Here is a 14,104-nt window from a genome sequence, read left to right as displayed (position 1 = left end):
GCTGATTTGAAAAAAAATTGTTTCTAATATACCATGCTTTATTTAGCCAGCTCATTATTAATAGGCATTCACATTATTGCAGTTCCTTTTGAAATTTGAAAGAGCACTGAAGTAACCATCCTTGTATTTCTTAGAAGTAGAGTTTCTGGGTTAAATGTTGCATACATTTTAAATTAAAAAAAAAAAAAAAGTGATGGTATTACAGACAGAAATAGCTATAAAAAAAAAGTACATTAATATGTCCCAACAATAATTAATTTATTTCTTTTTGTAATATTATGTAATCACAATAAAGGAGATTTTTTTTTGCCTTAAAGTACACACATTTTTATATTTTGAAAACTTATTTTTGAGAACAGTTATCATAAAGAACTATGTTATACTTCTAGCAACATAATTAACTGTATTTATAAGTCAATAAATACACATTTCAAATAAATGTATGTGTATGATTATTTTAGTGTTTCCTTCACTCCCAAAAGTGTCCCACTTTTGACAACAAATAATACAATCAAACTAATAGATAAGATAAACCATTAGCATATTGAAAAAGGCCAGAATATTACTGGCCCAAAATAAAAAATGTCCTATGTTATCTTTCCCCTCTTTTTTAACTAGATCATCTCTCATCTAGTGCTCAGAAAAAGAAAACAAAAACAAAAAACTTGGCCTATTTAAGTTTTCATAGAATTTCTAAATCTCTAGTATTTTGATCTTTTTCAGGTCATCATCCATATAATTCATAAGTTCACAATTTTACAATTAATCTATTGTGTCTATGTATAAAACTGCATACTCTTTAAAGTTTAAGGAAAAATATATTTTATTTTAATAAGAACCACAAACCTTAACAAAAGTATTATCATGTATTTAATGGCTATCTGCCTTGCAAGATTGGGAACTCCAGGAAACAAAGATTCTGTTAAGTTGTTTGCTTTTTTTACACTACGAATCAACATTGTCTAGGGTGGTATCTGAAACATGGGAGGCATTTAATAAATGTTTACTGAATGAATAAATTTCTTAAATTAAGACAAGGAAAATTTAAGAGAAGACCTGACAGTGATAGAGAGAGGAGGTAAGAATCAAAACAATAAAGAGATCGTGAGATGGCTATCCAAAATTCTAGGCATATTAACACAAAAGTATGTATGTTGAATCAATTCCTCAATTTCTAACATAAACTTAAATAAAATTTCACATATTTAGTTTTCATGTATTTATCTATAAATAGTAAGTAACTGCCCTCAATTTCCCCTAAAGTAAAAAAAGACACATTTACCAAAACAATTATTTAAAACACTATTAAGGGCTGATGGAGTTTGGATGTATTGTCCTCCCAGAACTCATGGAAATCTGATCCCTAGTGTGGCAGTTTGAGTCATGGAGGCAGATCCCTCATAAATGGATTAGTGCTCTCCCCAGGTGGGGGAAGTAATGAGTGAGTTCTCACTCTATTAGTTCCCACGAGAGCTGGTTGCTTAAAAGACCCTGGCACCTCCTCTCTCTATCTGCTCTTTCTGCCCTCTCTCTTGTTTCCTCTCACCATGTGATCTGCATGTACCTGCAGCTGCCTGCTCCTTTCCACCATGAGTAGAAGCAGCCTGAGGCCCGCACCAGATGCAGCTGTCCCAGAATCGTAAGTCAAATAAACCTCTGTTCTTTATAAATTACCCTATTTCAGGTATTCTGTTATAGCAACAAAAAAAGGACTAATACAAGGGGATATCTATGAAACCTTCAAAATTAAAATTATGTAAGAAATAGAAAAAATATTTATTCCATTTTAAAATTAGTAAGTACACCGAACATTTAAAATACTTAAAATGTTAACAACATACCTATATCAAACAATACAAACATGAAAATTACTAGTTGGAATACGAAAGGACAAATATTTCAGATAAAATTGAAATAAAGTTTTCTGAATTTCACCAAATAGAATCTTTGAATATATAAGCATCTTCTGCCATCATGTGGAAATTTTTGAAATTACACATACACAAGAAAATTACTGTATTCAACTAAAGTTTTAGTTTACCCCTACAGTTTCCAATATCTGAAAGGATGGATCCAGTTGTAAACAAAATAAATATTCTTAGAAGAATTTAGTGAAAATGATCATGCACAGTTGTCCCCAGCTTCTCTCTTCTTTCTGAGAGAAAATAGTGCTCATTTGTAGCTTAAGGAAACCAGACACTCAATTTTATTTTTGTTTCCAAGACTCTGAGCAGTTATGGCTATTCGAGGTCTTTGCCAGTTCACGATCTTAAGTTCCTTAAATACTCTCTCCTTTTCTCTCCCGACCTTTAGGCACTTAAAACACTGGAAAAAGAAACAAGAATACTAAACTACTTTAACTTGTCTGGAATAATTAGAAACCACAGATGCCTGATACTAGTTTTATAAAGACCAAAAGCTTATTAATAGACACATAGCAAAAAATAAAATCATTAAAAACTGAACCAGCTATATATTCAATCATATGCCTAGTAAATTGACAATACATCTAATTAAAGACATAAATTAAAAGTGCATGGAATAAGCCTAGTACCTTGTGAAATATAACACTGAGTTCTCGTATTTATGAAATACAACTTAAGAATTTAAGCCTTTTCTTAAACTGTTAATCTTTATAATGATTGCATTGCACACATTTGATTAACTTTTTATCCAGCTCTGGACATTAGCAAGTAGTCTTAGTTCAAAAAATAATCACTCATTTTTCTTTTGAGAGAAGAAAAAGATTTACTAAGCATCTATTACAAACAAAATATTGTTCTAGTAGCTTTAAAGTATATAAAGATAAATAAAACATTGTTTTTGTCCTCAAGACAAAAAGGTGTACATAAATAACTATAAATACCCAAACAGAAACACAAAATGAATGTTTCGGAAATTAGAAGACAGACATTTTCTTTTCAATGTAAAAATTAATCAAGGAAGAGTTGACTGTTTTGAAAGACATTTTAGGATTCGGTTCTTCAGTTAAAGACAGGAAAACATTTAGGTCAATGAACTGTGAGAACCAAAACAACTTGAGGCCACTTTCTGAAAACAACACTCAGTTAGATGACCCAAACACAGAATTCATGATAGAAATATTGAAATATACAGTAGGAAAAATATATCTGGGTCAAGTTTTGAAGTTTTGAACTCCAGGTTAAAGAGAAGTCAATGGGAAAATGGTGATGGGTTTTGATGAGGGCAATAAAATGACCAAAGTAGTGCCTTGTAAGGTGACAGTTAAAAAAGACTAAAGGCAAGATTTATGAAATTACTATAAACACACAGAGGTAGTGACAATTGGAATGAAGACAATAAGTCAGAATTCTGATATCTGTAAAAGGAGAGAGAATCAACATTATTTGGCAACTAATTGATTATGGAAGATAAGAGAGAAGAAGAATTAAGAATACTGAAATTGCAAAATGTGTTTTCAGTGCCCTCAAAACTCTTGCCTGAAAATCTTGCCTCCTTCCTATCAACCTCACACTAGAGCCTTCTACACTACACTAGAGCTAAAATAGCTAACATTTATTGAGCACTTACTATGTGCAAGGCAGTGGGCAACTACTATGTATATAATTATTTAATCCTTAATCATAGAGTTAAGTACTGTTGATATGCCCATCTTACTGATGAGAAAAGCTAGGCTTGGAATGGTTAATGAAATTACCCAAGGTCACATAGCAAGTGGCTAGATGTTAACTAGTGTCAAATAATCATTAAAATGTTAATAAATTTAAAATAGAATCTCTCAAGGAAGTAAATATATTTTTAAAACAAACTCAAATATAAAAAGACCTTCAAAATCCAATGGAATGGAGTCATGTGAAGGAATGGCAAGTAACAGAGTAGATCTAATGGGTAGAGAATGGCCTAATCATAAATTCAATGTCTAAGGGAAAGAGAAGTTTTTCCTCCTGTACTCTTATTACCCATACTTCAAACCATTGTTTACCCTACTGCCAAAAGAACAATGTTCTCAACTACTATTCTTTAAGGCACAATGGGTCTCATTCTATCATAAACAAATTTGTAGCCAACTCATAAACCCCTTAAAGACACTGACCACATACTAATATCTGTATTCCCTAAAAAACAGTAGGCACTGAATGAATGAGTAAATAAATGCATTTAGTTGGGCTGCTTCTGTCTAGTCCCTCTGGCAGTGTGACCAACACTCTCACATACTTCAAGGCCTACACTTTGAACAATTTCTCCATATCCCACCTTAAACTGGATCCCAAAACCTCTGCTCCTGATCCATTGTCTCCTTCCCAGTTTTCAAACTTATTATGTCCTCTGTATTATCCCTGACACGCAACTTGTTAAGGCCATGGATAAACATGGCTGGCCTTATTTAGTGTGTTCCTCATAGATCCCAGGAAAATTCCAAGAGTTTCCTAACCCACTGATTTCTTCCTCGGTTATCAAGGAAAGGATTTACTTTCCATGAGATCTAACAGAATACATGTTCTTCTCCTTTGACTGACATCTAGTAGGCTGTGCAAAGGATCTGAGAGTTGTTGATAAGTTCCCAATGCTCTCAACTTTAATTTGTATATACAAGGGTATTTCAAAAAGTTCATGGAAAAAATAGAATTAAAAGATAATACAAATCTGTTCATGAATTTTTTGAAGACCCTTTGTACTTTCCCAGAAAAACAACGCAATAAATAGTAGGCAGTCTCTCAGACAGACCTGCAAATAAAAAACAAATTAAAAAAACCTATATTTAACCCACAGTTGCAATTAAATATTATACAATGGCAATGACATTTTATTTTTTCATTATAGATCTACTATATTTAGCTGTTTATGGCTAAATCTGGTTAAAAACATCTCAGTCTTAAAACTTAAAAAAGAAGGAATCATCATTAGTATCTTACAAGTATTAAGCAGAGCAATAAATTGTTGGGTATAATCAAACTATAATAAGTAATACGCTAACAAACATATTATATTTGAAAGCACCATATATATCCACTTCTAATAACTACCAACTAGGATAAAGGAAAAATTTTATAGAATAACAAATCGTTGAGTTGAAGAAAACATAAAAATACTAACTTTTTAAACTCTGTATAACTTCACACTAGCCCTGTTACTATTTAAGAAAATACAGTTTAAAAATATACTCTAGTTCATTCTTATTATAAGAACTCCCACCACCACCTTAATTGAGGGTGTAGAGCACATTTTGATAGCATTTAGTTGAAAAATAATGGAGCTAAAATAATCTGGTATGTCTCACTTATCAAAAGTGCCAAATCTGAATTTGTTCTTCACATCAAACAAAAATTAAATTTTCTTCTTTTTAGACACATGCATCAACATTTATAGAGATATCCTATTTAAAACAAATTTGATGTGTGCAAATGCAGGTTTACACAAGAAACAAATTATGAGCTGATTATTCACTTTACAAAAGGATTCAAAAAAGAACTCCTTTCAATAGTAAATTTGCCAGTATACTTAAAACATAGTTACATTTCAGAAAAATCAATTTATAAACACTATTCAGAAATATGCTCATGTATAAAATTAGTTACAAGAGTATCAACTTTCAGAAATTCCTCTTATTATAGTCTTTGTCCCAATATCTTGACAAATGTAGCAGGTGAAACTGATGAATTAAATACAATCGCTGAAAATGGCATAGAAATATATACTCAAGATAGTTTGTGATCTATACTTCTAAAACTATCTTAATAATCATGGACCTACAAAATTCTTCTTTAAAAATATATTCAGGGACTAGCAAACAATAGTCAATATAGCTAATGGTGACCCCAAGAAACCAAAGGGCAAAGAGCTTCTTTGTCTTCTTTGTGCAAACAAGCCAGAAGTACGAAAAGAAGAAAAACACAGAGATCTCCACTAGCGGTATAGTTTTCTAAGAAGTGCTCTGAGAGGTAGAAGACAATATCTAAAGGTAATCCAAATTTGATGATCCACAAATGAAGCATCTGGGACCAGGAAAAGGAGGCAGAAAGAAGAATCCTAATGCCCACAAACCACCACTACTGGCTGGCCTCTTCCTGTTCTGTTAGAGATCCATCCTAAGAACACATCGACAAACCCTGGCATCTCCACTGAAAACCAAAAATCAAAAAGATGTCGAGTAATCTAAGTGACAGCAAAATGCAGCCTTACAATAATGAGGAGGTAAAGCTGAAAGAGAAATGTAGGCAATTCTGTAAAATTTGATGGTGTAAAAAGAATAGCTAAAGTTGTCTTAAGAAAAGGAAGATGAGGAAGATGAAGAGGATGACAGGTAAGAGAAAGGAGGGTTTGAAGAGGGGGGTATGATGAAAAAATAAAACTGAGTATCTGTTTCCATGTGAATCTCAGAGTAGGAAAAACATCATAACATACCTCTTTGAGAAGGTGTCTCTGCCCTCATTAGATTTAATTTAAAAATTAGAATATGATCATATTGCAGTTTCTAAAAATGCTCTAGGAGTAGAACTGTGATTACTAGAGTCTGGGAAGGGGAGTGGGGATAGGGAAAGATTGGTTAATAGACAAAAAATTAGAGCTACATAGGAAAAATAAGTTCTTGTGGTGTACAGTAGTGCTAGGCATCTATAATTAACCATTATTTATTGTATATTCTCAAATGGCTAAAAGAGAGGAGCTTAAATGTTCTCATCATAAAGAAATGATAAAGTTCTGAGATGAGGAATATCCTAATTACCCTGACTTGATCATCACAAATGATATACATGTATTGAAATATAACTTTGTACCACATAAATATGTACAAATCAATACATGTCAATTAAAAATTCCTTAAAAAAAATAAAAGTACTCTAGAAATTTTAAGTATTTGCATAAAGCAGCCATTCGTGTTTTAAGCACCATAAAACCATATCAAAGTTGTACATATTTCCAGACATTTTCAAGTATGCAGTTCTCTCTCTGTGTACCTTTCTCTTAGCCGTATAAAGGCATTTAAAGATGTTCACAGAATTTTTATTTTAAAGTGGTGTTAACTATGGTTATTGGCCAGAAATCCTCAGTTATCAATTGTATGTATCTAAAGCTTATAAAATGAATATGTAATACAGATAAACTCTAAAGGCCCATGCTTGGAAGAGTGAGGAAATGGACATGATGCCTTTTGGAGAGGTCACAGTTCAGGATGTGGTCTGTGAAGCTATAGCCATTGATGCTGCAGCAAGCATCTACCTCACTCAAGTGGTTGTTGTAGTTGTTTTTGAATATATGTATTTGCTGTGCCATCTGCCTTCATTCTTAGCTTTGGGAGTGAAGGTGGGGAGTCAACAGTATGAAAAGTGTATGGATTTTTAAAAATCAAATGGGATACTTTTTAAACTGTAGAACTCTTCATCACCAACAAAGTGAAGAGTCACTGCATCAAAGTTCAGAAACCTCTGCTACTTAAACACAATATGTAATATTCTAATTTTGTTTTTGTTTTGTATGTTTATAATAAAATGTTTTAAAAAGAAAATAAACCACATTATATTTTTTAAATCTACTCAAGTGAAGCATAAATGTTTTAGAGCTTAGAAAACAAAATGCAATGTACTTTAGAAATACTCTGAGTTTTAGTGATGTATGAATAACAAGCAAAAATTTGTAAATAAGGCAATTATGATCCTTCCTTGGGGATTAAGCTAAGTAAATCTACACAAAATGGAAAGAATCTGAAATCTTTCAGGCCCAGAAGACTAAGTTACATAGCTTAATCTATTAACACGTACTGTGTAATATAGTAATAACAAAAATAATAATAATGCTTCAACAGAAAGAAGATGGTTAATTTAAAAATAAAGAATTGAGGGCAAACTTGGAAACAGTATTCAGCACTATGCAAGAAAAAAAGAGCAATGAAGCTGCAGGACTGATGAAAACAGACACACTGAGGCCTGATGAAAAATCTCTCATGCCTACCCACTTCCCATTATTTTAATTTCACATTTACCAGGCAACCTTCTAAACACTAATTCAGGTGCCCAGAAAGCTTAATAGGGGTCCACAATCCCTTATTTGCAATTCTGAGGTCAAAGAAGTTCTGAAAAACAAAGCTCTTTCGGAACTTATCTGACAGCAAGTCCTAACTTAAATGGACATGAAGTCAATGGTCCATTTTTTCTGCAGATACATTAATGTATTTGATTACAGGGTAACACCCTAGATCACACTAGGGTGTTTCTTAAAATTCACTTCATTCTCTTTATTACCTTTCAAAATCTAAAAAATTCTGAATTCTGAGACACATTTGAAAAAGCATCCCCTGGAAGTAAGTGTAAATATTCTGACTCCTGGAAAAGGAGAGTCTCACCAGCCCCAACTCTCCTGCCAGTATAAAAAATAAATTGGCATTCTGGTTCATATTTCAATATTATATAAATTAATTAGTGTGAGTCTGATGCCAAGAAACTGATCATCTCTGGGTATGCTGGTAATGTCCAATTCCAGACTACAAAGATTGATGACCAGGCATTATAGTCACAATCCAGGGGTGGCACAAACCTACCTAGAAACCAGTAGGCTTAGGAAACAGATTCTAAGCTCCAAAAGAACCTGTTTACTTGTCTTTTGTCTTCCCTGACTGACCTGTCAGAAGACAAACCAACAGCTTTCCTATATCCCATCCCAATCCTACCTCACTGTCAGCCTTTACTCAACCTTCTATAAAACTTAGAAAAAGGTAAAAAATTAAAATACAATAGAATAGTTATTAAGTAGCAACTTAATTTTTATCAAATTAAGTTACTGAAGAATCACTGAATAATTAAGAAATTAAACATGAGAACATTCTTCATGTTACTTAAAAAGACATAATACTATGACAGAGAGATGACCCTGATAATACCAGATAGATGAACATGATGACTTTTTTCTGATCTCTGTTTAGAGCCCTAAGGATTCTAAATATTTCTTCTAATGGTTAGGTAAAAAAGATCAACTAAAGTTTAATTTTGAGTCTCATTTGTTTAGACTTAATTTTGAGTGATACATATTTAGACTTACTTTCATTTCATTTACAAAACATAGCAAGAAATCATACAAAATATATAGCTGACATTAACACTCACAAAACATGAAAAAGTCCAAGTTCAACCAACAAAATTTAAAGGGCAAATTAGGAAATTTATTTATAAGGTGCTGGTATTTGACTCATTAAATGTCTGCCTCAGATCCTCTGTGAAACAAGACTGGTGACAAAAATATTGAGTATCTCTGTATTAGTCCATTTCTGTTGCTTATAACAAAATACTTGGAACTGGGTGATTTGTAAGAAAACGAGATTTCTTGCTTACAGTTTCTGAGGCTGGGAAGTCCAAAGTCCAGGAAACACATCTAGTGAAAGTCTTCTTTGGTGGTGGCTTTACAGCAATGCAGGGGTCTCACATGGCAGAAAATGGAGAAGCAGAGACAATAAGAGACTCTCACTTCCTCTCCTTTTAAAGCCCTCAGAACCACCATCATTATATCATTCACTAACACATGGTCCTACAATCTAATCACCTCTTCAAGGCCCCACCTTTCAATTACTAATGGGATTTCCCACCCTCAACAGTTACAGTGGGAATTAAGCTTCTAATATATGAGCTTTGGGAGACACAATTCAATCATTCCACAGCAATATCCAACCGCATTTTTTTAAAATAACATTTATTAACTTATAATTACTAATAAATGTTTTAAAATAACATTTGTTAACTTACAACATTTATTAACATGTGACCTTTGCAGAGAATCTGGAAAATTTGAGGTACAAAGAAGAAAATTACAATCATCCTTAATTTTATCACCCAAAGATAAACAATGTTTACATTTAATTATATCATGAGCAGTTTTCCATGTCATTAATTCTACTGAAACACCATTTACCCCCACATGTTCTTCAAAACATCTCTATTTATGATTATGTCATACAAGAAGGTATGGCTGGATTTGTATGTTTTCGTTGTTTTTTGGTTAGTGGTGATTACTTGGCACATGTTATTGCAGTATTACTAGCTTAATGCTTATGTTTATATCAAGCAAACTGAGAGTAACTTTATTGTGGACTTAATCCATGTAGACTTTGGTCTCTGGGATTCTCTCACACACTTCTAAAATTAATTATGGACTTGAATGGATTCTGAATTTATTTTTTGTCAATGAGCAAAGTTGGGAATGGGTACCATGGCAGAAGAGAAAGCCGGGAAGGATCGAGAATGCTAGAGGCCCAGCATTAGGAAGAGTTCTCTAATTCCCTCATTTGTGATCATGGAAAGCTGGCAAATAGAATTTAGCTGAGGAAGCTTCTGTTCAAGGACCAGTTGGGAGGAGGTGGAAGGAAAGTGTTTCATTTCATCTTAAGTGTGCAAATGTCAATCTATGTTTACAGAGTAAATAGTGAATTTACGTAATATCTTACCATAAGAGAAAAAATGCAAGTCTAGGAAGAGCTGTTGGGAATCTGTTAGGGAGAATGTTGGAAAGCATATTCATTATAATCTCACTCCCACGTCATTTAGGAGGCAACTATTAGCAGTAGAATTGGCACTAGGTAGATCAGGAGTCTTATGGCATTTTAAAAGTTCTAACTATGCTAATTTTTGAAGAGTAGATGACTTAGGTAGTGCTTTCCATTTTTTTCTGTACATACCACTTATTTTCTAATAGCTACATACTGACCTATCTATCATATGACTATAATTTCTTTGTCCATCATTGGACATCTATACTGCTTTACATTTCTTTTACTATACACATGCAACATAGCGATTAACGTCTTTGTATATAAGTCATAGAATGACCTCTTACAATGCCTTTGCCCATTCTTTTATTAAGGCTGTTAGTGGTTTTCCTATCAAGATAAATAAGCTCTTTTTATATTAATGTTATGAAACAAATATTAATCCCAAATACATTCCACTTGCCTTTTTATTTTAACTATGTTTAAATTCAGGAGTTATTAATTCTACATTAAGTGTGGCTATATTTCAAACACAAAAATATATAATGTATCATTATGTACTATTACTGTATTAACACATAACACTAAAACTAACAGAAAAAATTAAGAGAAAAATTAGTGGTGCCAATCAAAAGTATAAAGTGGGTTAAGCCATTTGACTCATTACTTATAGTTTAACTTGTAATTATATCTTAGAGGTAAAAGAGAACTTTTTGGTACATGCCTAATTTTAGGGGCAAAATATTATTTCCCCTATAGAGACAATTGAGGCCCAAAGAAATCTTTCAAAAAATTACAGACAAAACAAATATGTGCCTGATTAATACAAAAGTTCAACTGTTACATCCCAGCAATTTCCATTCTCATCTCATTACTACAAAACAAAACAAACAAACAAAAACCTTTGAAATAGAAATGTAAGGCCATTAGCACCTCAGGGTAATAAACATAAAAATAAAGTTATTTAAATAAATAATATTTAAACATTTGTTTATAAAACATTATGCTAGACATGTACAAGATAAAGGTGATTAAGCTTCCCTTTCAGGAAAAATATAAAAAGTGAAGAATCGAATAGAAAAAACATTGTAGCAGGCAAACAAGCAAGATTCTAAGAAATAAATCTGTGATCATTTCACAGTGCAAAAATTTAAAAGTTTTTTGATTTTCAAAATCTTCAATAGACTTTCATAAGGTAAGATCACAAGATTTTTGTCCTATCTATCTATGTGATACCAAACAAGTCATTTTATTTCTATTGACCTTATTTTCTTCATCTTTAAAGTGAAAGAATTGAAGACTTCTAGATAAAGATGGCAGACTGGAGCAATTCCAGGAGCTTATTTCTTATTTCCTCTCCCTTCCCAAACCTCACTGAACTGTCAGTAAAGGAATTTTTTAAAGGAGTAATCTATAATGACTAAGAGAACAAGAATGGAGCCATGAGCAGTGAAGTGATTTCAACCAATTTACGAAGATGGAAAGCAGTAGAAGAGTGTAACTAATGAAGCAAGGTAGATAGAGGAAGCCACAGCTCAGAATACAAACAGAGAATACAGTTGAAAAGAAAGCAAAACCACCAGAACCAACTGAACTCTAACACCAGGTAGGTAAGGAAATCAGGAATGATAAGCAAATATGCGAAATTAACTGAAATTCTAACCCTGAAAGTAATTTCCCAATCAACAAGCCTACGTATATGCAGAGTCCTCAATAAATTTCTTATGGCTTTATTTGTCAATATGTATGAACAGATAACCAAAATTCACAAGGCATTTGCAAGGTGAAAGAGACCAAAATAAAAAAATATATATCCTCCTCAGTCACCAGCTTTTTAGCATGAAGAATCGCTTACCTCTATTCTCATACCAACACTGCTTCATGCTTTGAAATACCTGAGATGTTGTTCTTATCTCCAATTTCATTCATTTCTTGATATGTGCAAGTCAGAAATAGATCCTGCAGGGTCCCAGCCCCGCGCAATATTTTGAATATATTTTTTTCCTTCACTCAAAAAAAAAAAAAAAAATTCAAACGACTAATCCCTAATGCAAATGTCTGCTTAAGATTTTGTGCAACTGTGCGGAGCGATGTAACAAAATCATGTGTCTCAGACCCCGGAGAAACCAACTTTCGCCTGTCAACTTCGACCAGCACTTTTGTCCTTCACCATTTGTAAGCCCCAACACAGTTTTTTTCTACGTTACCTTATTTCCGTATCGATCAAGTGAGAAAACCAAGAGCGCTGAGGTTAAAGAAATTAAAATTATGGAAACAAGTCTCTAAATCTGAAAACTAAGTAATGAAAGAACCATTAATGAATAGGCACTTGCTACGTACAAAGTCAATGAAGGGGACAAAAAGCCGGTGCGCTCTGAGCACTTGACGGTGATTTACTCAATTTTGTGATCTCGCACCCTCATCCCTCCAGCACCTGGCATCTGCAGAAGCTCAAAAAGTTGAGCTGACCTGGAGACAGTTATGTAACCGGAGGTGCTCTAGGCAGAACCCGTGGGAGAAATCCGGGCTCGGGATGTAACTTTGTTGAGTGTTCTCTGAACAACGTTACGCTGCTTAATTAAAACAAAACAAGCTGCCGCTCTGTTTGACCGTGCATGGGGTACTGGCACGAACCGGGACAGGCGGTCTCTGAAAGGGACAAACCAGGACAACACTGAGGGATCCCAAAGGTCCGGGGCGAAAAAAAAGGGGGCGTCACTTGCCTCCCATTCCTGCAAGAAGCGCTGGGCCTCGTCAGAACCAACGGTCTTATGTCTCCTAAATTCGTCCTTCACGTACTGGTCGCCCAGGGCTTTGAGGTCCGGGGGCAGAGCCCGGTGCAGCTGCAAGAGGCGCCTATACAAAGTCCGTACACGGGAAACGTGCAGCGCCCGCATGGCGCCGCTCATGAGAGCCGACTGCGCCTGCGCAAAGGGAGGGTGCGGCCCCTCCCACCGCGAGGTCGCTTATTGGTGAACTGGAAAGCGGGCGGAAGACGGCAAGCGACCTCCATCCGGTTTGGTCCGCTTTAGAATCAGGTTCTTCCGGAAACCCTATTTCTGCAGAGGGTGGAAAACCTGCCGCTCCTTCTCTGGGAGGGGCGTGGCCTTCGTGGAGTCGCGCCTGCGCCTTGCTGCGGCTTCGCCTGGGGTGCGTCCCTCCCTGACAGACCGCTAACCTGAGGTCTGGCATGGGCCAGGTGTCATCTCTCAGCCCCACCCCACCATCTTTTCCTTTTATCTTTGTGCCTTCCCTCTTTTAAAGGCCTAAAAAAACATTAGTTCAATATTGGGTTCCACCAGGAAGCCTCCCATGGTTAGCCCAACCCACTTGAGGCATCTAGAGTATTCCTGTATTCTGTGCGAGGGATCAGAGTGGGATTAAGCTCACCATCCAGCCCAGCAACCCATGCACTTTGCACAGTGTTGTGCTCCCAATTTGTACCCTGAAAGTGTGGGCTCTTCCAACACAAGTGAGCCCTGAGTCAGCAGGCTACATTAGCCCATCAAGTTGGCTATGGAAGAATCACTGGGAATCTATCAAATGTATTGCTTCCAGGGCCACAAACCTGGAGATTCCGATTAAGTAGTCTAGAATGAAAACGGAGAATCTAGACGTTTGCAAAGGTGATACTGAGAACGTAACTGATTTACA

At 34.8% G+C, this 14,104-nt stretch overlaps 1 protein-coding gene across 1 annotated transcript in view; it reads right to left on the bottom strand.

The window, feature by feature from the left end:
• SDHAF3 (succinate dehydrogenase complex assembly factor 3) overlaps window positions 1-13,364 on the bottom strand; it is a 43,577-nt gene extending 30,213 nt beyond the window's left edge. Inside the window, exon 1 of the mRNA XM_063100144.1 lies at window positions 13,174-13,364. Within this exon, the coding sequence (XP_062956214.1) occupies window positions 13,174-13,359 (186 nt within the window). The 5' untranslated portion in view covers window positions 13,360-13,364. The remainder of the gene's footprint in view (window positions 1-13,173) is intronic.
• Between the last annotated feature and the right edge of the window lie 740 nt (window positions 13,365-14,104).

This window comes from Cynocephalus volans, chromosome 6 (genome assembly GCF_027409185.1).
Source record: "Cynocephalus volans isolate mCynVol1 chromosome 6, mCynVol1.pri, whole genome shotgun sequence".
Taxonomy (NCBI): Eukaryota; Metazoa; Chordata; class Mammalia; order Dermoptera; family Cynocephalidae; genus Cynocephalus; species Cynocephalus volans.
The sequence above is the reverse complement of the archived record's forward strand: the minus strand, read 5'-3'. Positions and strand labels throughout refer to the sequence as shown.